Source organism: Canis aureus, chromosome 28 (genome assembly GCF_053574225.1).
Source record: "Canis aureus isolate CA01 chromosome 28, VMU_Caureus_v.1.0, whole genome shotgun sequence".
In the NCBI taxonomy this organism is placed as follows: domain Eukaryota; kingdom Metazoa; phylum Chordata; class Mammalia; order Carnivora; family Canidae; genus Canis; species Canis aureus.
This window is the reverse complement of record NC_135638.1, coordinates 5,641,220-5,667,823: the sequence shown is the minus strand read 5'-3', so window position 1 is coordinate 5,667,823 and position 26,604 is coordinate 5,641,220. Positions and strand designations below refer to the sequence as shown.

At 38.8% G+C, this 26,604-nt stretch overlaps 1 protein-coding gene across 1 annotated transcript in view; it reads left to right on the top strand.

The window, feature by feature from the left end:
• Nucleotides 1-26,604, top strand: part of NECAB1 (N-terminal EF-hand calcium binding protein 1) — a 185,766-nt gene that overhangs the window by 63,896 nt on the left and 95,266 nt on the right. Inside the window, exons 4-5 of the mRNA XM_077876306.1 lie at nucleotides 8,818-8,843; nucleotides 26,259-26,356. Coding sequence (XP_077732432.1) covers nucleotides 8,818-8,843; nucleotides 26,259-26,356 — 124 coding nt within the window. The remainder of the gene's footprint in view (nucleotides 1-8,817; nucleotides 8,844-26,258; nucleotides 26,357-26,604) is intronic.

Sequence of the window (26,604 nt, the reverse complement as noted above, 5' to 3'; positions counted from 1 at the left end):
AACACTTGCTGTTTATCATCTTTTTGAGGAGAGCCATTCTGACAGGTGTGAGGTGGTGTCTCTGTGGGGATTTGATTTGCATTTCCCTGATGACTAGTGCTGTCGAGCACCTTGTCATGCACCTGTTGGCCCTTTGTATCTCTTTTAAAGAAGGTCTATTCAAGTCTCTGGCAGTTTTTCAATGAGATTGTTTCTTGGCTATTGAGTTGTATGAGTTCTTTATATATTTTGTGTATTAACTTCTTATCAGAGAGACATTTAAGAGATTTTTCTCCCATCCCATAGCTTGTCTTTTCATTTATTAATGGGTTGCTTTGCTGCGATTAAGTCCCACTTGTTTGTTTTTGCTCTTTTTGCCTTTTAGTGTCAAATCCAAAAAAAGTCGTTGCCAAGACCCAGTGTTCAGGAGCTTACCCCCACTTTTTTTTTTTTAAAGGAGTTTTATTGTTGAAGGTCTTAAATTTTGAGTCTTTAATTTCCATTTTATTTATTTATTTATTTTTATTTTTTTATTTTTTTATTTATGAGAGACACAGAGAGAGGCAGAGACACAGGCAGAGAGAGAAGCAGGCTCCATGCAGGGAGACTGATGTGGGACTCGATCCTGGGACTCCAGGATCACACCTTGAGCCAAAGGCAGACGCTCAACCGCTGAGCCACCCAGGCATCCCTAATTTCCATTTTAAACTTAAGTCTTAAATTTAAGTCTGAATTTGAGTTCATTTTTGTGTTTGGTGTAGGACAGGGGCCCAGTTTCATTCTTTGCCTGTGGCTGTCCAGCTTTCTCATCACCATATATTAAAGAGACGGTCCTTTACCCATTGTGTATTCTTGGCGCCTTTGACATAAATTAACTATGAATATTCATGGGTTTATTTCTGGGCTGTCTAATCTGTTTCATTGTTATGTTTTATGCCAATAATATACTGTTTTATCATAGATTTGTAATATATATCATTTGAAATCAGGGAGCATGATGGGCTCCAGCTTTGTTCTTCCTTCTCAAGATTGTTTTGGCTATTTGGGATCTTTTGTGGTTTCATACACATTGTAGGATTATTATTTTTATTTCTGAGAAATGCCATTGGAACTTTGATAGGGATTGCATTGGATCTGTAGATTGCTTTAGATTGTATGGACACATAATCTTCCAATTCATGAGCATAGAACATCTTGCACTTATTTGTGTCTTTAGTTTCTTTCATCAGTATCTTAAGGATTTCAGTACAGATATCTTTTACTTCCTTGGTTCACTATATTCATAGGTTTTTAATTTTTTTCATCATAAATTGGGATTGTTCTCTACTGGGGTCTTAAACGATGGTCATCTCTAGGATTCAGTTCAAAAAGTATTAATCCAGTCCTTGCTTTGTGTCAGATCCTATTTTTAATGTTTGTATATAGTAGATGGGATAAAGTACCTGCCCTTGTGTGACTTCAGAATTCAATGAAGGAAAAGCAAGTTGGAGAGATCACTACCCTCACCTTTGGTAGGTGTGATGACATGGTGCTTTACATCGAAGTGTCCATCCATGGCTCTCTCTATGAACTATGAACACTTTGTAGTTTGACTATTCCTATGGTTTTGAGTGCTCCCTGTTCTGATGACTCCAGATATCTATCACTGAGTCCGTAATTCCTGTATCTCATGGCTAAGAGCATTTTCAAAAAATATTTTATTTATTCATGAGAGAGAGAGAGAGAGAGAGAGGCAGAGACACAGGCAGAGGGAGAAGCAGGCTCCCTACAGGAAGCCCGATGTGGTACTCGATCCCGGGACCCTGGGACCATGCCCCGAGCCAAAGGCAGACACTCAACCACTGAGCCACCCGGCCATCCCAAGAGCTTTCCTGAGTTAAACACACCTGGGTTTGAATCCTGGTTCTGCCACTCATATGTGTGACCTCAGATAAGATACTGAACCTTATCTAAGGCCTAGTCCCTTCCTTGTACAATAGGGATCATGAAATCAGAGTTGTAGGAAGTGAGCTACACCAGGTAAAGCTTTCAACGCTGTACCTGGCATAAGCCAAGTGCTCCAAGTATGTTGCTGCTATTTAACTTTGAGTTCTTTGGGGTCTTAAAAAATTTATTTTTATTTTTCCCTTTGCTTGATTCTTTGGGGTACCATGAGCTTTCATTTGGAATTCCCAAACTTCAGTTCATCTAATGCAATATAGTAACTGCCAACTTTCGAGCCAGCTCTTCAGTTCACTAAATTCCCAAGTTACTAAAATGACACAGAAATGAAAAGGTAGTGTTATTTTGTGGGTATAGCTTTGGAATCGACCACAGCATGTGGTAAAACATGTATTAGCTTCCTAGGGCTGCTGTGATAAAGTGTCACCAATTGGGTAGCTTAAAACAACAGAAATCTGTTCTAGAAGCTAGCAGTCTAACACCAGGCTGTTTGCAGGGCCATGCCGTTTCCAAAGTTCCAGGGGAGAATTCTTAGTTCTTCCTCCACTTCCTTGCTTCTAGTGCTTGCCAGCAGTCCTTGGTGTTTTTGACTCAAGGCAACATCACACTCCAGTCTCTGCCTCCATCTTCCCAGGACCTCTTCTCCCTGTCTGCCTCTGAGTCCAAACCAGGGCCAACCTTAACTCAGTATGACCTCACCTTAACTTGATTATATCTACAAGGATCCTATTTCCATCTATGAATCCATCGATTCATAGATGTTGGGTGTAAAACTTGAACAAACCTTCTTGGGGGAGGTCAACCCAGTACAAGGCACATAGAAAGTGTTTATTGTCTTGGACACGTAAGTGATTAACTTTTGCCTTGAAAAATAGAATGTTTATCTAATCTCCTTGTGTCTCTCACAGGAGACCTTGTGTTTATGTGTGGAAATAGTCTGACCTTAATCTGTCTCAGTATTAGCAAGATTCAGATTCTTGTCTGTGTACCTCCTATAAATTCCTCCTATAGAGGACACCAAATGCAAAGTCTATTATCACTATAGACTCTACTTCCACACTTCAAGCCAGCTGCTTGCCAAATGCTGCCCGCTACAACACTCTTCAGCCCTCATCTCCATATACTTAAGACTGTTTTACCTGTAATTACAGGATCTGACCTCTTCTAGGTTCCAGGAGCAATTTTGGCCTTCAGCAGGAGGGATTTACAGAGCTCTTTCCGACGTGTACACAGTCACACCGTGTTGATAGCTTGGCCGTACATATTGCCTTGCTTCTGAAACTGAGTATTTGTCTTGATTATAAAAACCAGTTTTTAAGAAAATGATAATCATGTGAGGTAATGGATGCATTAGTTAACTTGATTGTGGTGATCATTTTGCACTGGGGAAAAAAATGTTAATGTTTAAAAAGAGCAATTTCCATTTCTATGCTGGTTCTGGTCTTCTTGGCTCATCGCACAGTCCAAGGCCCTGTTAGATAACCTGTGTGGTATGGTCGTTCTTCTACAAGCGGGGACCAGCACTCATGCTACCTCTTGGGTCAGGGCTCTGGTGACTAAACTTGCCCCTGCCTATGGCGATATCTGAATAGAATCTGTTCCTGAAATCCCTTTGGCTACAATTCTGTGATGCTTTAGATGGAGAGGGCTCAGCTGAGAGAGCTCAGCTCATCTTAGTTTGTATCTACAGCATCTGCTCCATCAGAGGAGGCACATCCCAAATCTAGGCCCTAGTCTTTCTCACTGTCTGCCCTGTCCCCCTCCACCAGAGGGACAGACTCTAGGAAGACCAGACTCTTTATGACCAATTACAGATCTACTTCGTGGGGTTAAAAAACCCTTCCAACATATCTGCAAGGTCGGGGTCTTTATCATTTTTCTGATCCCCCAATATTGCTCCTATTGATCTTCATTCATGCTGTTTTGTTTTTTGCGTCAGAACTCGCTGAACACATTTGCTCTGATGAATGTGTTCAGAATGGAAAGATACTCTGCTCAGATTATTAGTGAATTCTTAGTGAATTGGAAGATCATAATATTCTTTTGTAAGATGAACACTATGATAGCTGAGCATATTTGTTACTTAGCCAGCCTGCTAGTCTGCCAATAAACCAATGTGGGCATCGCTACAGTGCTCCCATCAGGGAGTAACTAAGCGTGTTGCTTGCTGAGTCACATTTTCCTTGCCTCAAATACTGTCTGGAGGTAAACATCTTCATAAGCCAGAATTAACTCCTTCGGGTTATTAGGGAGCTTAGCAGTGTTTAGCAAAGTGTTTTGCCAACTGAAGAAAGAAACCTCTTTGCACTGGTAATGTTCAGACTGGCGGGTGATGAACTGGAAGCTCAGTGAAATGTGAGGTGGGACTTAGATGTTAAAGCTTCCTGCTAAGATCCACAGCGTGTTAATTTTGAAGAAGCTAAAAATCTTGAATATAATCAGAAGCAAAGAAGGAGTTTAGAAGGGTGATTTTTCAGCAAGAAAGTCATAATCCTTTGTTCTTATTTATGCTGCAAAGATCTCTAAACCCATTGAAAAATGCTTCGGAGATAACTAAGAATATTAATGTGAAGCTAAAATTGTTTTGAGGTAGACCCTAGAATTGAGAGCGGACTTCTAAAGGGTTATATTAGAAAGATGCTGAATTCCCAAGTAGAAATCAGTCTGCACTTCCCAAATATTTTCTCTTTTCTTGACAGTAAACATACTTCTCAGGAGGGCGATTTAGCTCTTCAGAACTCAAGAGTGCCCAACACAGAAGAGTAAAGTCAAAACCTCAGCTCCCCCTAAGACGTGTAAATGAGGGTGTTTTCAGTGCATGTGGTGTCCTTGTTGCACTTGGAGCATCCGAGTGGTGCATTTTGCAGAATTGAGTGGTGGGTACAAACGGACAGATATATCGTAATTTATACCAAGTAGATTCATAAGTTAGCCAATATGAACCTTTTATGCTTAGCATCCTTGAGTCATTCTATCTATAATCACAAAATTCGCTCTTCCCATTATAAATGAAACCTTGTAATAAGACAAAAAGATTTGGAAAACTGTAAAGAAGGCAAAAGGCAAACCCACCCAGAGTCCCAGCATCCAGAAGCAACGTGGCCCACTGTTGGCGTTCTTACTCACTTTTTCCCAAGTCCTTAATATAATTGATTTTTTTTTTGATCTTACGTATACCATTTATATCTGGTTTCACATTTTTACATAACTTCCACACATAAGCTTTTCTCAAGCTATTGACAACTCTTTAGATAGATTTTAATGATTATGTAATGATATGCAATTTGCTTAGTTATTCAGCTAATGAGCACTTAGTTTGTTTCCATTTCTCCCCCTCACTTGTCAGTCGGGCTGCACTGAATGTCTGTGCTTTCCCCTGCCTTGGCATCTAGCTGAGGATGCATTCTGATAGGAACACCCCTCTGGGTCTGTTTCCATAAGAGTGTTTATAATGTAACTAGCATTTATTCTTTCCATCTAGCTTTCTTTAAAAAAAATAGCATAGCTAAAAGATTATAGGTTTTCTTGCTATAAATGTGAAAAGAAGCAGGACAATATCACACGCTGTCAGATATACTGTAGGCTTATCTGCGGCTGAATATTCCTTTACGATCGCACGTTCCCACCAGACGGAGGTATCTCGGAAGAAATCAGTTATATAGAAACAACCCATCTGAGGCTACTCTAAAAACAACCATGCTTTTCTATGCACAACAAATTTAGCACAGAAACAGCTAAATAAAGGGGTGCTTGAGGGGCCAGTCACTATAGTACTCTGGGAACGTAGCCTTTTATTAAGGACCAAGTAAAACTAATGTCATGCAAATTACTCCAAACTATGTTTTATGATATATTCCATGTGATTCAGCTCTCATAGTGGATTGGACTGTTCATTCCTTTAAAATTGGAAATCTCATTATGAACCTGTGAACCATTCTGAGGAAAATACAAAAAAACAACGTTGTGACCTTTCATATCCTTTTCCAAGGCTGAAGTTCTATGAAAACACTAAGGTCAGGAAATGACACGTATGTGTTAGTGGCCAAAATGTTTGAAATGATACTAAACATTTTGAGGTGATCTAGTTCTGAATCCAGTAAGATTCCAAGTTTTGATAGTTTCACCTCGAAATCCTTCACATTTGACCATCCTTTTGGCCCTTCTCCCCATCTCTGCCTATCCATCCTGCACCTCTGATCAAGCTCTCATATTAGGTAATGGTTTTTTGGCTTGAAATCCTAACATATAAAAAAGACTTACAAATCCTATGTATTCACCACTGTTATTAATATTTATACACTATAAATTACACAAAAAGAAATGAAAAAGGTGTAAGGCTAAGTATACATACAGATATTTGAGAACTGCCAGATTTTTTTTTTAAGATTTTTTTAAATGTATTTATTTGTGAGAGACCCGGAGAGAGAGGCAGAGACACAGGCAGAGGGAGAAACAGGCTCCCTGTGGGGAGCCTGATGCGGGACTCAATCCCGGGACTCCAGGGTCACAGCCTGAGCCAAAGGCAGATGCCAAACCATTGAGCCACCCAGCGTCCTGAGAACTGCCAGATTTGATAATGGCATTGAATCAATATTAATTTTCTTCACTTGTATGTAAGAGAACATCCTTATTTGTAGAAAATACACACTGAAGAATTTAGGGGTAAAAGGATAGCACATCTGCAATGTACGATCAAATGATTTGAAGAAACATACAGAGAAAGAATGTGATAAATGAAATAAAATGATGACAACTCTGTTGAGGGAGTTAAGTGAAGAGATTTCACCTAGAAATTTGTAGATTTGAAATTACTAGTCTGGGCCAGTTGATCCCACACTGGAGTAATCAACCCATGGAGGTGTGCAAGACCATCCAATGGAGGTGCGTAGGAGTCCTCGAATTTTACATATATTATTACCCTAGTAATAATGTCCAAACTGTTCTCTAGGCCTCTTTTTCACCCTCTTTTTGTCTAACTGCAACCCATGTGCTAGTGACCTTTCTAAAGTATAAATCTGACGATGTCACTCAGCTTCTTTAAAATCCTCTGTGATGCCAAGTTCACAAGAGAGAATGTAGAAACCTTCTAGATGATCACATGAGGCTTTTCATTGTTTAGTCCTATTTCTTTATTAATGATCTATGTTCCAGCCAAAGGAACTACTCCCCATTTGCATATTTTTTCTTGCAAATAGTGTTTCTTCTCACTGGAATGTTTTTCCTTTGTCTGCCTTTTCTACTCATTCAACCCTTGAGATGTCGCTGCAAAATTTCATCCTCTATAGTCCCTGATACTCTTGCACTTAGCCACTTCCCCCATAGCAACGATTTTACCACATTTTAATCATTTACCGTACAAGTGTACCTCTAAATCCAGCTGCTAGAGACTAGGGAGTGGATATCCTCATCTCAGTACCTGTTGCACCCTGATTGACCTGTGGCGGTTAGAACAGTGCCTGGCACACAGCAATGAATGCCTGTGGGGTGAATGAATGCATGAAGGAGCAGAAACCCACGCTGAAACTACCACAGAAGACTCTTTTATCCAAAATCAAATATTAAAAAAAAAAATCAAATATTCAGCATCTGAGGATAACATCCTGAATTTAAAATTATATTACAACTAGTGATGGAAAAAAAAAAAAAAAAGACCCAGTGTTTGGAATGCTTCCACTCATACCGGGCCTGCCTGCCGCATGGAGGAGGACTGGGTGATCACGGCTAGTTCCATTGAGCTTTGACCTACGGGGCAGCTGGACAGTGTCCAAGATTTTCAGTTAATTGATGTTTGCAGCTGACTTTTAGTAAGTCTTACCATCTTTAAGAGGTCCACTCTTATTCCAATTTTATTTAAATTTACCAAAATTAGGAGTGTTGGATTTTATTAAGTTCCCATCTAGTATTTATTTTATTTTATTTTATTTATTTATTTATTTATTTTTATTTATTTATTTTTTCCCCATCTAGTATTTAATACGAGTGTTCTCCTCTAGGTTATAATGTAACCTTATATTGACTTATTGCTTGATATTTGGACCATTCTTGCATTCCTGTACTGTGCCCGCCATGGTCAAGACATTGTTTTGATAGGAATATTTTCTCTGCTGTTCTATACTTTATAAGAGTAAGAGGAGACTATTCTTTACATGTAATATTTACGCCATGGAATATTTGTTATGTTTCAGAGGTCATTCCAAAAAGGCATTGAGTCAAACTTAACCTCAGTGGTTGAGTATGGAACCATTATAGCCATTCTATCAAGTCAGAAATCATGATAGCTAACATTTATTAAGTAACCTTTTATGCCAGTTACTCTTTTAACTGCTTTATATGTATTAACTCACTTACATCCTATTGCATTCATATGAAACAGAACTTACTATCCTTATCTTGTGGTTGAGGAACTGAGACCCAGAGATGCCAAGTACCCAGGGTTACATGGGTGGTAAATGGTAGAGTCAGGATTTGAACTCAGGCATTCTGGCTCCAAAGCCTATAAGCTTAATACTTAGGCAGTATCCTCCAGCAGGATACTGGGGGAAACACAAACCCAGGAATTATTTGTTCAAAGACAGAATCTGATAAAACCGGGGTGCCTGAGTGACTCAGTTGATTAAGTGTTTGTCTTCAGCTCAGGTCATGATCTCAGAGTCCTGGGATCAAGCCCTGCATCAGGCTGTCTACTTCTCCCTCTCAAATAAATGTGTTTTTTAAAAAAAAAGAATCTGATGTAATTGTCATTTAATATGATTAAGTAATGTAGAATTTATAAGAGAAATGCTATAACTACATATCATCTATTAATACAGTAGTATAGATTGGGGAATAACAGTATTTAACTATTTAAAAACTTAAATATTACCAAAGTAATACTTTTTTTTTTCTTTTTCTTTTCAGCAACCTTGACACAGAAGAACTATGCGGTAAGTTGTGGTATTTTGGGGGGAAGAGGTGGGCAGTCAAACTCACTACTTTGCTTTAGAATGAAAAAGAATACCATTTTATATAAACTCCTATATACCCTGAAATTAATGTCCTAGATTAGGAGTTTTGGAACATAGTAAAAGATAATTGAGATCTCAAGGGATTTATCCTGTCTGTGAGTTTTACTCAAGCTTGTATTTCACTGGAGAAAGAGTTGGGGCTCATTAATTTGTTCATGGAGAATTGTTTTGTAGTTGGTACAGTTAGTTTTACAATAGCAAATTCTCCACTAGTTTGAATATATTTTTACATTGGTTTTTAATAGGACTTCATTATCCTCTTCAAGTAGTTTGCCTCTTATTGCCGTGTTTCAAAGTTGACCCCCCCTTCACATGTAAGAGCAACTTTGTTCCATACCTGCCTAAACAGTTCTAGAATTTTATTTTATTTTATTTTATTTTTTAACATTTCTAGAATTTTAAATGTCACTCGCAAAACCAGTTTCAATAGAGGAATTTCTACAGATTGCTGATTTATACAGCCTCTTCATTTATTTTCTTCATCTTCACGGTTGGAAACAAAAGTCAAAGGCTGGGAATGTGGAAAAGGCAAAGATTTCTGAGCTTTATTATTTTTTAAAAGATTTTATCTATTTATTCATGAGAGACACACACACACACAGAGGCAGAGACAGAGGCAGAGGGAGAAGCAGGCTCCATGCAGGGAGCCCACTCGATCCCGGGACCCCAGGATCATGCCCTGAGCTGATGGCAGATGCTCAACTGCTGAGCCACCCAGGCATCACAAGCTTTATTTTTTGTTATGGGAAAAAAAAAAAAAAAAAAACTATGGAGCATTGTGAGACTATTCAGTGTGAAACCATCATTTTTCTCTGAATACTGAGAAGTTAAAGAAGTTTTTTTCAGAAGTTTTATGTTTTAAGGTAGTTATATAAGAAAACCTCCTGTCCAAGTTTGATTTTTTTTATTCATCTAGGTTTTTTAAAAATAATTTTACAGATGAGATTCTTTAAAACTCCTAAATGAAGTCACAGGCACTTCCTGAACATCTTCTAATTCTTACAAAGTTAAAGTTTTACAATACAATATTTTGTATTGTACAAATACAATACAATATTCAAGAGTGGTCATCTTTCATTTCATCAAAATTGTAGGACAACGCCAAGCGAGGTTATGTCAGAACAAAATATCAGAACACAAGGTTTCAAGAAAATCACTCCAAACAACACAAACTCATCATAAGCTTTCCAGTTTTCCAGTGGTCATAAAACACTGTTTTCTGTTCCTACATAATGTCTAGCTCCTGTTCAGTGAGAAGAATCCAACTGAAAAGCACATTGTCTATGCAGAAGCCAGGTATCTGATACCAAGGCGTGTTATGATTTTGTTAATTATGGAACCCTGGTAGAGAAAAACAGAGAAAAAATCCTGGCATACTTTTACACTTAATTCAAGCATAACCCATCCACACACACGTATGAAACTGTGCCAAGTGGGCAAAGGGGCCAGTAGGACCATGGCCACCAGGCTTTCTAGAGAACAGCAATCACTATAAAGGTCAAGTTGTGATCCATTCTCATCCATGCGCATATAGTCCCTGCCAGTGAAGTCAGGAGATGAAGCAGAGAACTGAGATTATCTTGATAATTTTGTGAAGTTGGGAGACCCATTTGCCTCACGTGTCTGGATAGGTCAGGCCAAAGTAATGATTTCCTCAAATCATCCAGGTAATTCTTTTTGTTTCCTACTCAATTTTGTGTAGATAGGCATGGCTTGTGAGAAAGCAAACTCTTAGGAGGGCTTTTAACAGAAAGACGTTTACGGCTCCTCTTTATTTGCTGTGTGGCTAATGTATTGTCATTAAGGAATATTACATTATTCGCTCTTAGTATGATCCGTGTATCTTAATCCTCTTCAAAAACAAAAGTTTGTCTTTTATAATAATCGAAGTAGATTAGGAACCTACTCTGTATTTATTGGGAGAAGATTTGACTATGATTTTCCCCATAGTTAGAGCATTGGCAAATGGATTTTTTTTCTTTTTTAAGAGAGAGAGAGCATGCAAGCTGGGGATAGGGAGTGAGGCAGAGGGAGAAGGACAGGGATGGAGAGAGAATCCCAAACAGGCTCCACTCCCAGTCAGAGCCCGCTGTGGGGCTTGATCTCAAGACCCTGAAATCATGACCTGAGCTGAAATCAAGAGTCGGATGCTTAACAGACTAAGCCGCCCAGGCTCCCCTAGTGTATGGGGTTTTAATGCAGCCAACTTGCTCTGTGTTTTTAAAACCAGCGATACTAGTATTCCCAATCGTGTGTTATAATCCTCCCCCTCTCTGTTCAAGAATGTGCATTTTAATTTCCAGAGTATAGCTTCATGTCTTGTTATTTTGTAAATATAAAGTAAATATTTAAGTTGGATTCTAATCAAAACCAGATGCTTCAGTACAAGCAAGTAAAATCTGTCGACTCACACCCCGCACAAATTCCCCCTTGTGCATGGGAGGGGTGGCACTTGATCAGTATGGGAAACAGATTTCTTGGACTCTTCCATAGAATCAGTTGGAAGGTCCAGGTAAAACTTGCATTCTGTTGCTTTTACTTAGTTTGTTAATTTATTAAATTATGGACCTAGAAATCAAAATCTATTGAAGTATTATTTTAGTTGAGAAAATCTGTTTTTAAAATTTAATAATAGATCACATAGGCATATAAGCTGGAATGTCCGTCTCTCTCTTTCTTTCTCCCTCTCCTTTTCCCTTAGTCTCCGCTGCTAACTGCTTGGAGCATATCCTTCCAGATATTTTTATTCCTACCTTGACATCGACACATACGCCTTGATAGAGAATTTTTCCAACAGTGAGGTCACACTATACCATCAGTACAGCTGCACACTGTTCCTTGTATTAAAAAGGCTCTAAGTGTGCTGCATTTACCTTAGTTTTTTCAATCCAATCCCTTTTGTGGATTTTCAGGCTGTTTCCAGCTTTTTGCTTGGACAAACAGTACTGGAGTAAATATCCTTATTTGTATTATCTTCATACTCTCGTATGCGTAGTCCTGTGTGGTTAGATGCCTATAGGTGTGATTTCGTGGCCAGAGGTTCTTCGGTTTGCACGCCCACCAGCAGTGTTTAGGCGTGCCACTCTTGGCGTGATTAGGAAGGCCTTCCCAAAGAGCAGCTTTCGGCTGGATCTTATCAATCCAGTACATAACCCAGTTACATTAGGTGTAGAGTTTGAACTCTGGCTTTGAGTCTTCGGTTTTCTGTTCATTCCATCTTCAGCTGTGATCTTAAATCTATCAGGAGGAAAAATATTACTTTCCCGACTCGACCTAGTTTTTTTTTTTTTTAAAGATTTTATTTATTTATTCATGAGAGACACAGAGAGAGAGGCAGAGACACAGGCAGAGGGAGAAGCAGGCCCCACGCAGGGAGCCCAACGTGGGACTCGATCCCTTCACCCGAGATCACACCCTGAGCTGAAGGCAGACGCTCTACCACTGAGCCCCCCAGGCGTCCCACCACTGAGCCACCCAGGTGTCCCTCGATCCAGTTTTCAACTATTGTGATAAACCTTACTCCTTTTTAACTGAACTATTTTGCAAATCTTGAACTTGGCAGCTAAGTATTTTGAGATACTTAGAGATGGATGAAGAATAATTGCAATGAAAGTTCGTGTAGCTAGAGTGCTGATCTGAAAGCATTTCTCCAAGAAAGCTCTGTGAGCAAAGTCAGGCACATTCAATATTCTACTTTCTCATCTAGTTGCTGTCTACCAAATATTTTTTTTTAATTTGCTTACAAGTAAGATCTATAAAAACTGAGGGTGCAGGACACTCCAAGGGGAGGACAAGTAGGTAAGCTTTATATGTAAGATTCCTTTTAGTAACTGTGTCCTGAGTGTCCCTGGTCAGACCCCAGAAGAACACCGGCTTGCTTTGCCCCAGCCTGGGCAGTGCTGAGGGACCTGTGCCAGCCAGAAAATCACAAGTCACTATTCCTCTTCCATACTATTAGAGCTGTGGCTATCTGGCACATTCATAAAATCACCAAAAAAGAAGGGCACCTCTTGGGATGCTCAGTCAGTTAAGCATCTGTCTCCTAACCTCAGCTCAGGACTTGATCTCAGGGTTGTGAGCTCCAGCCCTGCACTGGGCTCCATGCTGGCAGTGGAGCCTACTTAAAAAAAAAAAAAAAAAGTCACCAAAAAAGATGTAAAACACTTTGCATGACACTGATACGCATTCTCTCAAAATGACCCTTGTCCTTAGATTCCCAACTGGCGCACCATCAGAGCATGGGTTCTTCCCACCTCTCCAGTCTCCCTCACCTCAGTATTTTCCTCTTGGTCTAGTAGACTTCTCGGGAACCTATAGCAAGATACACACCATAGATGTCGTCTAAACTCCTAAGAATGCTTTGTGAGATCAGCTCCCAGGGTGGCCTGGGCGGAGGGTATGGGGCTGTGGTTCGGACTTGAAATTCTTAGAACTTCAAACTTGAGAACACGACCACCTGGAGCATTAAGATGCAGAACCGGAAAACAAAACTCGGTGATGCGCCACCACCAGTCAAGTACAGCAGGGAAGGGAGAATCTAACCTTCAGGCGGCATATTATTAGCGAAGACACTGCATTGAACCTCCGCGAGGAGATAATTTGCTTTCTGATAGATAACTTGTCGAATACGTCTGTCTGTAAACCGTGCTCTATTCTCTTAGAGGACAATGTTTTTAGACTCTTAGAATCTTTCCAAGATTCTTCGCTTCAACTGATGAGAATGGGCTGTCACGCATCTCCGTGTGCGCTGTACGATTCTGTGTGCTCCTGCCCGTGGAACTCACGTGCAGGTTTCAATAAAAGCGCATCACTTCTCCAGGAAATCTACTCTAGTTATTGGAGGAAAGAGTTTTTGCTTTTTTACCCATGGAACCATGCAGCTCTTTTTTATTGTCTTTTGATACTATAACAAATCCTATTATAGATTTAAAAAAAAAGAAGTATCCTACAAGCAAAAGAGGTAAAAAGAGTTCCACATAAACTGGATTTTGGGGGGGACTGTCCTGAGACCATGCATATATTCAGCATTTTATGCTCCATAGAGAGCTGAAGGGATAGAGGTCACCCTGTGTGTGTGGGGGGTGTCCCCATCTTCATGCCTCTTCTGCTTTACTCTGACCCTTTGGGGCACATGTGAAGTGCAGCTCTAAGTCCAGGCCACAGAGGAAGGTTACATCTGGAGAATGAGGTGTGTTCTGGGGTCCTGGACCCTTTCTCTGGAAGGATCAGAGTTGTCCTGGCTCTTGTGGTCCGCCTCAGACCCTGAACTTAGAGATATGTTGTTAGAAAAGAGGAAAGGAGCCCGAGTGCAGAGGGCTGCAGGATAGAGGCTGCCCAGATGGCCTCAGTGTGACCCCAGTAGCTGGAACCCGCCTTAGATGCGAGCCCTGGGTGTGCCTCTGAATGGGATAATCTTTGGGGTTTGTGAGTGACGGGACGGTTCCCACCTTTGGGTTCCTTCCTCACTCATTTCTGCTGCTTTGGAGCTCCTGCTCTGCACTACTAACCACCCAGGCCTGCACACTCAGGCCCCCCCAGGCTGGTGCTCCCCTTCTTACCCACAGTCTGTAATGACCAGCACCTTTTCTGCGTGGTAGCTGCCTTCAGCTCTCACATCCAGTCTCAGGCCCCATGTGCTGCAGTCCCAGGTCTCTATCCCAGTCACCTCTACCTCCATCGCTGCCCTGACTTCACCTTCTCCCTCCTGCCTGGAATTTTACATGGTCTCCCCTCTGGCCCTGTGGCTTGAGTGTCTCTTGATGGGCCATGCTGTCAACAAACTAGAGTTCTAATGAACCAGTATTTATTCTGGATCTTTCTTTCTCTCTAATGCTGTGATTTGCCCAGCTCATCCTGGAATTGTGATCCAAATGAGACACTTGAGCGCAGTAACAGGGATAAAACAGTCCAAGCTCAGTCACTTGCAAAGCTATCACTGGTCTTCTTTTCCCGCCTATCGCATCTTCGGGTATGTAGATAATACTGCTGAAATTTCAAGTTCCTACCTATCCTCACCTCAGCTTCTGCATGATGCAAGGTCCTTGTTCTGTGATGAAATCACTCCTGACAGTTGATGGTGCTCTTGTCTCTCCTCATGGTGTGTCGTCAACATTCCCAGGCTTTCCACAGCATGTCCAGGATAGCCTTGCTCATAAGAATATTGGAAGATAAAAAAAATGAGTGGGAAATCTCAGAAAGGGAGACAGAACATGAGAGACTCCTAACTCTGGGAAACGAACTAGGGGTGGTGGAAGGGGAGGTGGGCGGGGGGTGGGGGTGACTGGGTGACGGGTACCGAGGGGGGCACTTGATGGGATGAGCACTGGGTGTTATGCTATATGTTGGCAAGTTGAACACCAATAAAAAATAAATTAATAATAAAAAAAAGAATATTGGAAGATATCACTCTACTTTCCAAAATTGTCCCGTGGCTTCCCATTGCCTGTAGTGATTCTCAGATTTATTTCAGGTCCTAATCCATCCTGGCATGTCTATAAAACGTGGTGATTCCTTGGCCTTAACCCAAAGATTCCGATTCAGTGATGAGACCTCAGTCTTCCTTTCTAATGAGCACTCTAGGGCAATGCTTCTCAAACTTAAATGTGCCAAAAAAAAAAAAAAAAAGCAAAACCAAAACAACAACAACAACAAAAAAACTTAAATGTGCCTACAAATCACCTAGGGGCTTAATAAAATGAAGAATGTGACTCAGTGTAGGTCTGAGGTGGGCTTGAGATGCTACATTCTTTTTTGTTTTGTTTTGTTTTTAGACTTATTTTAGAAAGAGAGTGTGAGACTGAAGAGGGGGAGGGGGGGAGGGAGAGAGAATCCCAAGCAGAGCACAGAGCCTGATGCAAAGCCAAGTTCGATCCCAGATCCCTGAGATCATGACCTGAGCCAAAATGAGGAGTCTAAGCCACCAGGGCGTCCCGAGGTGCTACATTCTAACAAGTTCCCAGGTCATACTGATGCTGCTGGCCCAGACCACAGCTGGCGCATTGAGGCTTAAGAATTCTCTACGGGATTCTGATGCGGATGGTCTGAAATACTGACCTAGACTTGAGGATAAATTTAGAGCACTAGCAAGGCCTACTTGCAACCTGTCCAGCTTCCTCTCTCATCACTGATTTTTGGCATCCTGCTTCCTTGCCACCCCTTCTCCTCAAATATGTTTCAGTCCTGTCCTGTATGTCCCAGCAAGGCTGACCTATACGTGTTCCTGCAAATATGGTAAGAGATCACCTGCTTGCCTGCTGCTGTTTATTTACCCTTTCTCTGGTTATCCAGAAGATTAAGTCCTGTTCATCAGTTAATCCAGGCCTTGTCATGCCTGCTCTGTGGAGCTGTCTCTGACTCCCTGCAGGGGACTTCAGCATTCTTTGACCTATACTTTTTTTTTTGGGGGGGGGGTTTGGGGGGGAAGGTGATTATCTGAACATATCTCTTTCACAGTAGGGTACTGCAATAAGGGATTTAATTGAGATCTAGTTGACCTAACCTTAATTTCAGGTATAGAGTAATGACTTGATAACTGTTCATATTGTGAAATGATCACTACAGTAAGTCTAATTACCGTGCATCACTCCACACAGTTTTTCGGTCTTGTATTGAGAACTGTAAGATCTAGTCTCTTAGCAAATTCCAAATACATTATACAGTATTATTAACTATCGTCACTGAGTTGCACATTACATCCCCATGACTTATTTTGTAACTGGAAATTTGTACCTTTTGGCCACCATCATTTATTTCACCCACCTAGCAATCTATTTTCTAGAAGTATCTGTATCTAGAAGTTTTATTATTATTTTTTCAATTTCACAAACAAGTTGAGACTGTGTTTGTCTTTCTCTGACTTACTTCACTTAGCAGAATGCCCTCGAGTTCTATCCATGTTATCATATATGGCAAGATTTCTATCTTTTCATGACTGAATAATATTCTACTGTGTATATATAACTACATTTTCTTCACTGTTATCCATCGACGGACACTTATGTTATTTCCATGTCGTGGCTGTCATAAATAATGGTGTTATGAACATGGAGGTATATATATATATATATATTTTTTTTAAATTAGTGGGGAGTCTTTTGTTTTTTTTTTTGTTTTTTTTTTTTTTAATTTTTTTTTTTTAATTTATTTATGATAGTCACAGAGAGAGAGAGAGAGAGAGGCAGAGACATAGGAAGAGGAAGAAGCAGGCTCCATGCACCGGGAGCCCGATGTGGGATTCGATCCCGGGTCTCCAGGATCGCGCCCTGGGCCAAAGGCAGGCGCCAAACCGCTGCGCCACCCAGGGATCCCGGGAGTCTTTTGTTTTTAAGATTTTTTAAATTTATTTGACAGAGAGCACAAGTAGCACAGTGGCAGGCAGAGAGATGGGGGAAGCAGGTTCCCCTACTGAGCAGAGGGCCCAATGCGGGGCTTGATCCCAGAACCCTGAGATCGTGACCTGAGCCACCCAGGTGCCTTATGAGTTGGTGTTTTTGTTTCCTTTGGGCAAATACCCAGAGGTGGAATTGTTGGGAGGTACTGTAGTTCTATTTATAACTTTTGGGGAACCTTCATACCGTTTTCTGTATTGAAAATATACAATTTACATTCCCATCAACAGTGCGCGAGGGTTCCCTTTTCTCCACGTTTTCACCAACACTTACTACCATCCTGCTGATAATCCACATTCCAACAGCTGTTATCTCGTTGTGATTTGGATTTGCAGTTCTTTGATGATTAGCTGTGTTGAACACCTTCTCATGTACCTGTTTGCCATGTGTATGTCTTCTTTGGGAAAATGTCTAATCCTCTGCTTATTTTTGTTTTTTTGTTTTTGCTGTTGTATTGTAGGATTTCTTTATATATTTTGAATATTAACCACTTAACCAGATGTATAATTTGCAGATACCTTCTCCTATTCAGTAGGTTGTGTTTTCATTTTGTTTTTGTTTGCTTTGCAGGAGCTTTTTAGTCTGATGTAGTCCTACGTGTTTATTTATAATTTGTTGCCTTTCTGTGAGTGTCAAATCAAAAAAAAAAAAAAAAAATCACTGCCAAGACTGATATCAAGGAACTTGCCATGTTTTCTTCTTGGAGTTATATGGTATCAGATCTTAAATCTAAATCTCTAACCCAGTTTAAGTTGATTTTTGTGTATGGTGAAAGATAGCATTGGTTTCTTTTCCTTTGCACGTAGCTGTCCAGGTTTTCTAGCACCATTTGTTAAAAAGACTGCCCTTTCCCCATTATATGTATTGGCTCCTTTGTCATAAACTAATTGGCCATATATGCATGGGTTTATTTCTGGGCTGTTTTGTTCTGTTGATCTGTGCATCTCTTTTTATGCCAGTAACATACTGTTTTGATTACCAAAGTTTGTGATAGAATGTCCAACTGAGAAGCGTGATGCCCTCCAGCTTTGTTCTTCTTTCTCAAAATTTTGCTCTTTGGGACCTTTTGTAGTTCTGTACACGTGTTAGGGTAGTTTTTTCTACTTCCAAAAAATGCCATTGGAATTTTGATAGGGTTTGCAGTGAATCTGTAGATTGCTTTAGATAATATTGTTAAAACGTCCATATGTTCCAGTCCATGAGCACAGACTTACTGGTCTTCAATCTCTTTCATCAATGTCTTCCTACATTATAGATTGTGTGCAGATTTTTCATCTCCTTGGTTAAACTTATTCTTTAAATGCAATCATAAATGGAATTTTTATTTCTTTCTAAGGAGTTCATTATTGTACAGAAATGCATCTGATTTTTATATATTACTGGTTTTGTACCTTTAATTTTACTGAATTTGTTTATTCTAACAATTTTTTTGGTAGAGTCTTTAGAGTTTTCTATATATAATATTCTGTCAAATAGTGACAGTTACCTTTCCTTTCTGATTTGAATGACTTTTCGTTTTCTTGCCTAATTGCCTTGGCTAAGACTTCAGTACAGTGTTGAATAAAGTGGTCTTATCTTCTTTCTGCTCTTACGGGGAGAGTTTTGACTTTTCAGCATTGGTACGATGTTAACTGTGGGCTTATCACATTTGTCATCTATTATGTTAAGATATATTCCCTCTGTACACAGTGAGACTTTTTTTTTTTTATCATGACTGGGCATGAATTTTGTTAAATGCCTGATTGATTTTTATGGATGTTGAACTATCCCTGCATCTCTGGAAAAAATCCCGCATGGTATATGATCCTTTTAATGTAATGTTGATTTCAGTTAGCTAATAATTTGGGGGATATTTTTTTTTTATAATATTTTTATTTTTTTAAAGATTTATTTTTATTTTTATTTTTTTAATAAATTTATCTTTTATTGGCATTCAATTTGCCAGCATATAGAATAACACCCAGTGCTCATCCCATCAAGCCCCTCCCTCAGTGTCCTTCACCCAGTCATTCCCAGCCCCTGCCCACCTCCCTTTCTACCACCCCTTGTTCGTTTCCCAGAGTTAGGAGTCTCTCATGTTCTGTCTCCCTTTCTGATGTTTCCCACTCATTTTTTCTCCTTTCAATTTGGGGGAATTTTTGCATCTGTGTTCATCAGGGACACTGGCCTGTAGTTTTATTGTAGCGTCCTTTTCTGGTTATCCTCCTCCCTGGTAGGAGGATAATATGGCCTTATGAAATGAGTTTGGAAATATTCCTTCCTCTTCACCCCTCCCCCCCATGTTTTGTTTTGAAGAATTTGAAAAGGATTGGTACTGTTCTTTAAATGCTTGATAGAATTCACCAGTGAAGCCATCTGGTCCTGGACTTCTGCTTGGGAGGTTTTTGATTACTGAATCAATTTTCTTACCAATAATTGGTCTATATTCAAATTTCTATTTTGTCATGAGTCAGCCTTTGTAGGTTATGTATTACTCTTCTACGAATTTATCCATTTCTTTTAGGTTATCCAGTTTAATGGTATAGTTGCTTATAGTAGCTCCTTTTGATCCTTTATATTTCTGTTGTATCTGTTGTTAATGTCTCTTTCATTTCTGATATTTTGTCCCTTCTTTTTTTTTCTTGGTGAATCTAGATAATGTTTGTCAATTTTATTTATCTTTCAAAAAACCAGCTCTTATTCATTGATTTTTATTGTCTTTAAGGTCTCTATTTCATTTATGTATGCTGTGATCTTCCTTAATACCTTCATTCTACTTACTTTGTGCTCCAGTTCTTTTCTAGTTCCTTGAGGTACAAAAGTTGGTTATTTATTTGAGGTCTTTCTTGTTTCTTGATGTAGGTAGGCATTTAGCTCTATGAACTTCTCTTTTAGAACTGCTTTTGGAGTATTCCCTAAGTTTTGGTATATCGTATTTTTACTTTTATTTGTCTCAGGGTATTATTGGCATTCTTTTAATTTCTTTGATTCAGGGAGCATGTAGTTGTTCAGGAGCATATAGTTTACTCTCCACATATTTGTAAATTTTCATTTTCATCTTGTAACTGATTTCTAGTTTTATACCATTGTGATCAGATAAGATGCTTGATATAATTTCAGTCTTCTTAAATTTATTAAGACTTATCTTGTGGCATAACATAGGATCTATCCAGTGGAATCTTCCTTGTGTACTTGAGAAGAATTTGTATTCTGTTGGTTTTGGATGGAATGGTCTTTGTGTGTGTGTATGTATGTATATATGCATGTAAGTACGTGTACGTGTATATACATAGTCCATCTGGTCTAATGTGTCATTTAAGAATATTGTTTCTTTATTGATTTTTCTGCCTGAATGGTCTATTGATGTAGGTAGCATATTAAAGTCCCTTACTATTATTACATTCCTGTTTCTCTCTTGAAGTCTGTTAATATATGCCTTATATATTTATGTGCTCCTATGTTATGTGTGTGTATATATATATATATATATATATACACACACACACAAATTATATACAAATATATATTTACAAATGTAATATTCTTTTGGTGGCTTTGACCCCTTATCATTACATAATAACCTTCTTTGTCTCTTTTTATAATCTTTGTCTTAAATTCTATTTTATCTAATATATGTATAGTTACTCCAGCTTTCTTTTGGTTTTTACTTGCATGGAATATATTTTTCTATCTCTTCACTTTCAGTCTGTGTCCTTATATCCTAAACGAATCTCTATTTTTAATCCATCTATCCACTCTGTCTTTTGATTGGAGAATTTAGTCCATTTATATTTAAAGTAAGTATTGATTCATACGTATTTATGTATTATTGATTGTTTCCTGGCTGTTTTGTAGTTCTCTTTCCTCTGTTCCTTTCTTTTCCTCTTGTTTTCTTCCTTTGTGATTTGATGTTTTTCTGTAGTGATATAGTTTAGTTTTTTCTCTTTGTGTGTGTGTGTGTGTGTGTGTGTGTGTGTGTGTCTAGCTACTATAAGGTTTTGCTTTGTGGTTCCCATGAGGCTTCCACAAAATAATTTATAACTGGTTTAACTTGATAACAACTGAAGTTGGAACACATTCTAAAGCTCTATATTTTTACCTCCTTACCCCTGTGAAACCTTTTTTAGATGTCACAATTTACAGATTTTTATCTTGTGTCTACAGTAACAATTTATTATAGTTATCATTATATGAATACTTTTGTCTTTTAACCTTCATACTAGCTTTATAAATGATTAACCCACTACCTTTACAACATTAGATTATTCTGAATTTTACTACACATTTACTTTTACCAGTGAGATATACACTTTTGAATGTGTTCCTGTTAAGTAGTACCCTTTTGTTTCAGATTAAAGAAGTTCTTTTAACAGTTTTTGTAAGGCTGGTCTAGTGCTGATGAACTCCTTTTGCTTTTACTGCTCTGGAGTACTGTTTATTTCTCTAATTCTGAAGGACAGCTTGCTGGGTAGGGTATGGTTGACTGGCAGTGTTTTTGAATATAATCATGCCACTTTTTTCTGGACTGCAAAGTTTCTGCTGAAAATCTACTGATAGGGGTTCCTTTGTACTTAACAAGTCATCTGTCTTTTGCTGTTTTTTTATTTTTTATTTATTTTTTAAAAAGATTTTATTTATTCATGAGAGAGACACACACAGAGAAAGAAAGAGAGAGGCAGAGACATAGGCAGAAGGAGAAGCAGGCTCCATGGAGGAAGCCTGATGTGGGACTCAATCCCAGGACTCCGGGATCGTGCCCTGAGCCAAAGGCAGATGCTCAACCGCCGAGCCACCCAGGCATCCCACTCTTGCTGCTTTTTAGATTCTTTCCCTGCCTTAACTTTTGACAGTTTAATTATAATGTGTCTTGGTGCGGTTCCCTGTGGTTTTACTTGGATGGGAACTTTATGGGCTTCCTGGATCTGTATGTCTATTTCCTCCCCCCAGGTTAGAGAAGTTTTCAGTCATTATTTTTACAAACAAGATTTTTTTTCTGCTCCTTTCTCTCTTCTCCTTTTGAGACCCCTATAATGTGAATGTTGGTCTAGTTGATGATGTCCTATAAGTCTCTTAAGCTCTCCTGACTTTTTTTCTTTCCTTTTTCTTTTTGCTGCTTTGATTAGATAAGTTTGACTGCCTTCCTTTCTTCTGCTTCATTTAGTCTGCTTTTGAAGTCCTATGTTGTGCTTTTCACTTTAGTTTTTGCATTCTTCATACTGTGACTACTGTTTGGTGCTTTGTATATTTTTGAAATTCTGACTTTATTTACTTCCAAGTTTGGCAGTTTTTTTTTTTTTTTGGCAGTTATTTTTATAACCATTATTTTGAACTCTTTTTTTAGGTAAATCACTAATCTCTATTAAAGTCTTTTTTTTTCCCCTAAATTATTACCTTATTCTTTTGTTTAGTACATATTCCTCTGTTTCATCTTTTTTTTTTCTCTCTAAGTTGATTTCTGTGTATTATTTAAAATGATCACCTCTTCCAGTCTTGAAAGAATGTTCTTATATGAGAGATGTACCTTATCTTTCAGCCTTTCCCTAGCTCTTGGTTGTCTTCAAATCTTGTTCAAGTAGCCTGCTTTATTCTAGTGGTTCCCAGTAACTGAGGGTGTGCCAAGTCAGGTCAGTGTCTCAGAGGGGAAGATCTTAGTTAGCATCCACAGTTACCCTGATTGGAAGCTAGACCCTCAGGCAACAGCTTTTAAAGTATGCAAATATACTTCTTTTAGGGAAAGTCTGGGTGACAGTTATTTCTTTCTGCTCCCTCTGCACTGATCCCTGGGTGATAGCCACTTAGAAGTATTTCTTCCTTTGCTATTATCCTGTCGTGCTCATAAACACAAGCCCTGCTGATCATCAAGTAGACTATCAAGGCTCAGCAACAGCCCAGAAAGCTGGGATGCCAGATGTGTACATAAGCTCCTTTAAAGACACCAATGATCTGGGTAGGGCCAAGAGGAAGCACATAGATGGTGATGCTTGCCTCCCCAGTCTCTAGAGAGGATTAATGTTGGTCCCTAGATATATGTTCCTTACAAGCCTACCTCTCATGCCATAGCTCTGAAGATAAGCTAGTGGGATTTTTTCTCAGTAAGACTATGGGTGTGATTCAGTCTGCCATTTCTGTGCTATTCTATGGGGTTGGGGGGTACCTGGTTAAGAACTCTTTCTCCATAGTCCTATGGGGCCCATAAATGTAAGCCCCCTGGCCACCAGAGCAAAGCAATCAAGGGATGTCCCCTGCTTTGCCCTGTACTTTGATTGCATTTTTGTACCCGGTTCTTGAACCATTGTCTGGAACAATGATCATGTGTATAGCAGTTGTTTGTTGGAATACTTACTTCTCCTACCTGGTTGTAGGTTCCTTAAAATTTCTGTCTTCTTTGTATTCTAAGCTCCTAGTATAACCTATATGGCACACAGAAGGCACTAAGTGCCTGGATGACTAAATGACTAAACCTTCACCATCATGAAGTGGAGCGTGTGGATTCTCTTTTATATATGTTAAATGTTGCTGGCTCATTGGAGCTCTAGTTGCCCTTGTAAATGACTGTTGGTAGATTGTAAAACAATTTGAATGACACTGACCCACACCACCTCAAAATAGTTCTTATTCTTAAACTCCTATCCAGGGCTTGGGTATTGTAGTTCTCTCTATTCGAGTTATTTTCTTTGTGTGCTAGTATATTGCTTGGGGAGTAATTTTTTTTTTCTCTTGACTCCTTTGATAATTGAGATGAATGAGTAGACGAATAAAGAAAGGAAGGAAGGGGGCAGCCCGGGCTCAGTGGTTTAGTGCTGTCTTCAGCCCCGGGCCTGATCCTGCAGACCTGGGATCGAGTCCCACATCAGGCTCCCTGCGTGGAGCCTGCTTTCCCTCTGCCTGTGTCTCTGCCTCTCTCACTCTCTCTCTGTCTCATGAATAAATAAAATCTTAAAAAAAAAAATGAAAGGAAGGAAGGAAGTCAGGAAGGTAGGCAGGCAGGCTAGATAGGTGTCAGCCCGGAAACCTCATTGTCTTCTCATGCTCTTTATCAGCACGTACCTTCATAAACTTGATTTCACAGCAGAGAGGAAATTTATATTCTCTCCAGGACACCTTCATTGATTAAGCCAGGTATTTTATGACAATATTTTAAAAGGCTGTGTTCCTTCTTTTATTTTTTTAACCTTGACTTTTAAGCACAAAATTCTATTTTTCACTTAATATATTTCTGTGATGGGGATTTTATTTGTTTTCTAATTTTTATTTTTTAAAAAATTTTATTTATTTATTCATGAGAGACACAGAGAGAGGCAGAGGGAGAAGCAGGCTCCATGCAGGGAGCCCGATGTGGGACTCGATCCCAGGATCCCGGGATCACACCCTGAGCTGAAGGCAGGTGCTTAACCACTGAGCCACGCAGGCATCCCTGAGTGATGGGGATTTTAAATGCAAACAGGCAGTCTTTTTTTGAGTCTTTGTATATATTAAAATTTTGCTAATAATTTTGTTTCCAGTATTCTTTATACATTTTGCTTGTTTCAATTTAGTGTGGATTTTATTCTGCTAATTATTTTTGTCAGTTAATATTCTGGAGCCACATTAACTGCTTGCTAGTTCACAACAATTTTGTTCACAGGAACTTCATTTATTCCGAATAATGGCAACAAGGTGGGACATGTTGGTCAACACTCAAAATCAGTATGAGAGCCAAGAATTAAAATCTTATTGTCAAGCAGGTATTTAAGGAATATCTGCTTCCTTATTTGTTTTCCAACTAATCCCTTCCTGAAAGAACCCTTATGTGGGATAATTTGTAACACACATTAAGGAATGTGTGTTACATTTTTTAAGGAATGCATAATCAGGAAAGCATTTACTTTTTGTCAAAAATATGCCATGCATTTTTAATCCATGTGTACACAAATTATAATTTGACAGCCGTAATCTAGAATTGATTTATTGCTCTCCTGTGTTTATTTTTCTTCTCAGATGATTTCTGTACATTTACTAATAAATCATTCGGTGGTGCTTCCCATTTGTTATTAAGATCAATGTCAGCAAATAATTCCATCTTGAGCATTAATTTAAAGATTTGATAAAACATACTGAAATTTATCTCAGTGATCTCAAATAGCTTTATGTTGATTTTTCTTACCATTCAACTTGATGACATAAATACTTTTGGCACATTAAAGAGAGACAGTAATAAGCTATAGCTCATTCAAAGATGAGTTCATAGGAATGGTGAGGTCTTATGATTTTCTAGTGACTGAAAGCTCTAGATCTTTTCAATATAGACTTCCTATGAATTTTGGTTAGGCTAGATCTCAAATTTCAGAAATATATAGATTTCTGTAAGTAAATATGAGGCTTTGCATTTATCTTGCCTATACTTCAGCTTGTTTGGGAATAGTCTATATTCCATACTCCTAATCTTAACATCCAATGTATTTTATTTCTACCAGTTGAAAATGTGATAAAAATCCTTTTAGCTCTGACCAGATTGTTGGAAAAAAATTAAATCATGATAGGGAAAGTTACATGGGAGGTGCTAAGGGGGTCATCCTTGTGTCTTGCAGCATTATTAATTTTAACCATGATGAGGAGAGCTTACCTTCTTAAATGTCTCCCAGGAGAAACAATAAAATATAGTTTAATTTTTTACTGAAGTTACTTTTTTAATGAGTGCTATAATAATATGTTGTTGAGAACAAATTTTTATTGTTCACAGATCCAGATTCCTTTTCTCCCCTATTTTTGTACGGAAGAGCATTTCTGCAAGGATAATTTTAACTATTCAGTTTTTTTTTTAATGAAATGAGTATATTGACACCCTAGTCTCTTTTGAAAACCTTCCAGTTTTCACTTATAGCATTTTATTTGTTTTACTCATTTGTGGAATAAATCACCAGTAGATTTTATTGTTATTTTATGATACCTAAATGCAAACATGAATTTTTTTCAATATCTCTACTTTCAGAATATTTTTCCCAGCACTTGGGCGAATATGAGAATGTACTTGCAGCACTTGAAGACCTAAATCTCTCCATCCTGAAGGCAATGGGCAAAACAAAAAAAGTAAGATGTTGGAGTTTATTTTCTGTAAATCTCTTCTTTGAAATAATTTTCTTGAAAATCCTGCTTATTCCTAATCTGTCCTATACATTGGTTTTTATAACCTACTTTCTCAATATGAGATGAGCTATTGTAGCCATTCACAATACAATAACAAAATACTAGGTGCCAGAACCTGTGCTCTTTGCTGAGGATACAAAGAGCTGCTCCATCAGCTCGTGCTCTGGGCGTGAGAAAAGTGTGAAAACATG